The 1,714-nt window shown below is 35.1% G+C and overlaps 1 protein-coding gene across 1 annotated transcript; it reads right to left on the bottom strand.

Moving 5' to 3' along the window:
• Nucleotides 1–729: 729 nt before the first annotated feature.
• Nucleotides 730–1,512, bottom strand: LOC117800442 (protein fantom-like; the record flags this gene model as incomplete). The annotated part of the gene is made up of 1 exon (XM_034652982.1): nt 730–1,512. A coding segment is annotated over one exon (152 nt), but the record flags the coding sequence as incomplete, so codon positions are not given.
• Nucleotides 1,513–1,714: the final 202 nt, after the last annotated feature.

Genomic DNA, 1,714 nt, shown 5'->3' with positions numbered 1-1,714 from the left:
GAGATTACTTAAAAAATAAAAAAAAAAAAAAAAAAAAGAGCAGTTCTACACGTGCCTCTAAGTAGTGTCCGTGGTGTGAAATTCAGAAGGATTTTAGAGCTTTGGGTCATGGTGGTCATTGATCACTACTCTCAGGGCTAAGTAAAATAACATCCCAGGAGGTTAAATGGCTTGAACATAATACTATAGGCCAGTGGCAGAGAAATAATAGAACACATGCATACAGCTTGACTCCTAGCCGAGTCCTTTTTTCATTAAACTACATGGCTCATTATTAGTTTGTTTTATATTTTCTGGCTAGGACAAATTACTAATGAGGTCAAGACTGTGAATTCAATTCTTTTACTGACCAATTAGGCTTACAAAGGAAAAAAAAATTGTTCAGTGGTCATAGAGTACATTCCTCATTCTGATAGGACACGTGTGTGTTACTGGTCAGAAGAGGAATCAGGCAAGTGAGTCACATGTCTTGAAAAAAGACATTATCATGACTCAAAAACGAACTCAAAGTAAGAGCCCCATACACAGCAGGTCAGTGGGTCATTAAAACAAAGTCCGCAGAGTAGAAACTGAACTAGAATCACCCCTTTAGGATGCATTCTAAGCAGAACACCCCCCCACCCCACTGTGGCCTGCCCCCCATCTTCTTTCTTCCATAGCTGTCTCACCTTTTCATTTAACCTAGAACATGAATATGAATACAGGCCTGTTGAAGCTTACAAATAGGAATGTGCTTCTTATTGTTTTTAATGCCACACATTCCGAAGATAGCCAAGGTGTTTCTGAACAAGAAGGAATGAAAGAATATCTACTCTTAAGAAGTTATCCCAGCAAAATTTTTTTGCACACAAATCAAGAGACAATGTTTCTTCAGAAACAGTAGAGACTCTTTGAAATAAAGATTCTAGACTCATCCAAGCAAAGTTAAACATGTTCCAGATATTGAAGTGACATTTTCATTAGTAAACCCCAAATCTTAAGGGAACATGCATTCTAACAAGTTAGAACAGCTAATTACTTTTTCAAACTTTCATTTTAAACAAGGCATTTAAAAAACAGATGCTTTGGCCATTTGCTTATTAAACTATAAATATTAAACCAGAAGTTATTTATAGATATGATATACTTGTGGCACTCTTAGCTATTAGTTCTTTCATACAGCAACTTCAGACATAATAAACACTCATCATCTTTTTGGTTTATTATTCTAGTTTGTAAGATTTTCCATTTTTAAAAATTGTATTTATTTACAACCTGCCTTGTTCCAAAAAAGATTCCAGGTGGAGTTTTCAATTAAGTTTATAAAAAAGCATATCCTCCAAACTTTACAGAGTCAGGAGAAAAAGCTAAAAGCTTTTTATCATAACCTTTTAATTTTATCCTCTTGCTTGTGGGCATGCTGTTTAAGCAAAATGTTCTCATCATGCAAACGCAAAAATCTGTCTTCCAGTTCCTCACGACTGATACGCGACACTGCCTGGCGAGACTTCACTGTCCGTGTTGTTGACGTTTCTGTAAAAATGCCAAGGTAATTAATAGTGGGATTACTGAAAATAGTCTCCAAAAATGATAACTGCTGATATTAATATAATCTCCGATGCATTCATCTTTTTTCCTTTGTGACCCACAATTAAGATTGTTTTAAAAAATGTTATAGTGTTGTTTATATCACCAGAGGGGACAATAATAATCTTTGCTATTAAAAGTTTACATG

The sequence above is a fragment of the Ailuropoda melanoleuca genome, unplaced genomic scaffold (genome assembly GCF_002007445.2).
Source record: "Ailuropoda melanoleuca isolate Jingjing unplaced genomic scaffold, ASM200744v2 unplaced-scaffold70443, whole genome shotgun sequence".
Taxonomy (NCBI): domain Eukaryota; kingdom Metazoa; phylum Chordata; class Mammalia; order Carnivora; family Ursidae; genus Ailuropoda; species Ailuropoda melanoleuca.
Note: the sequence above shows the minus strand (reverse complement) of the source record. Positions and strands in the feature narration are given on the sequence as shown.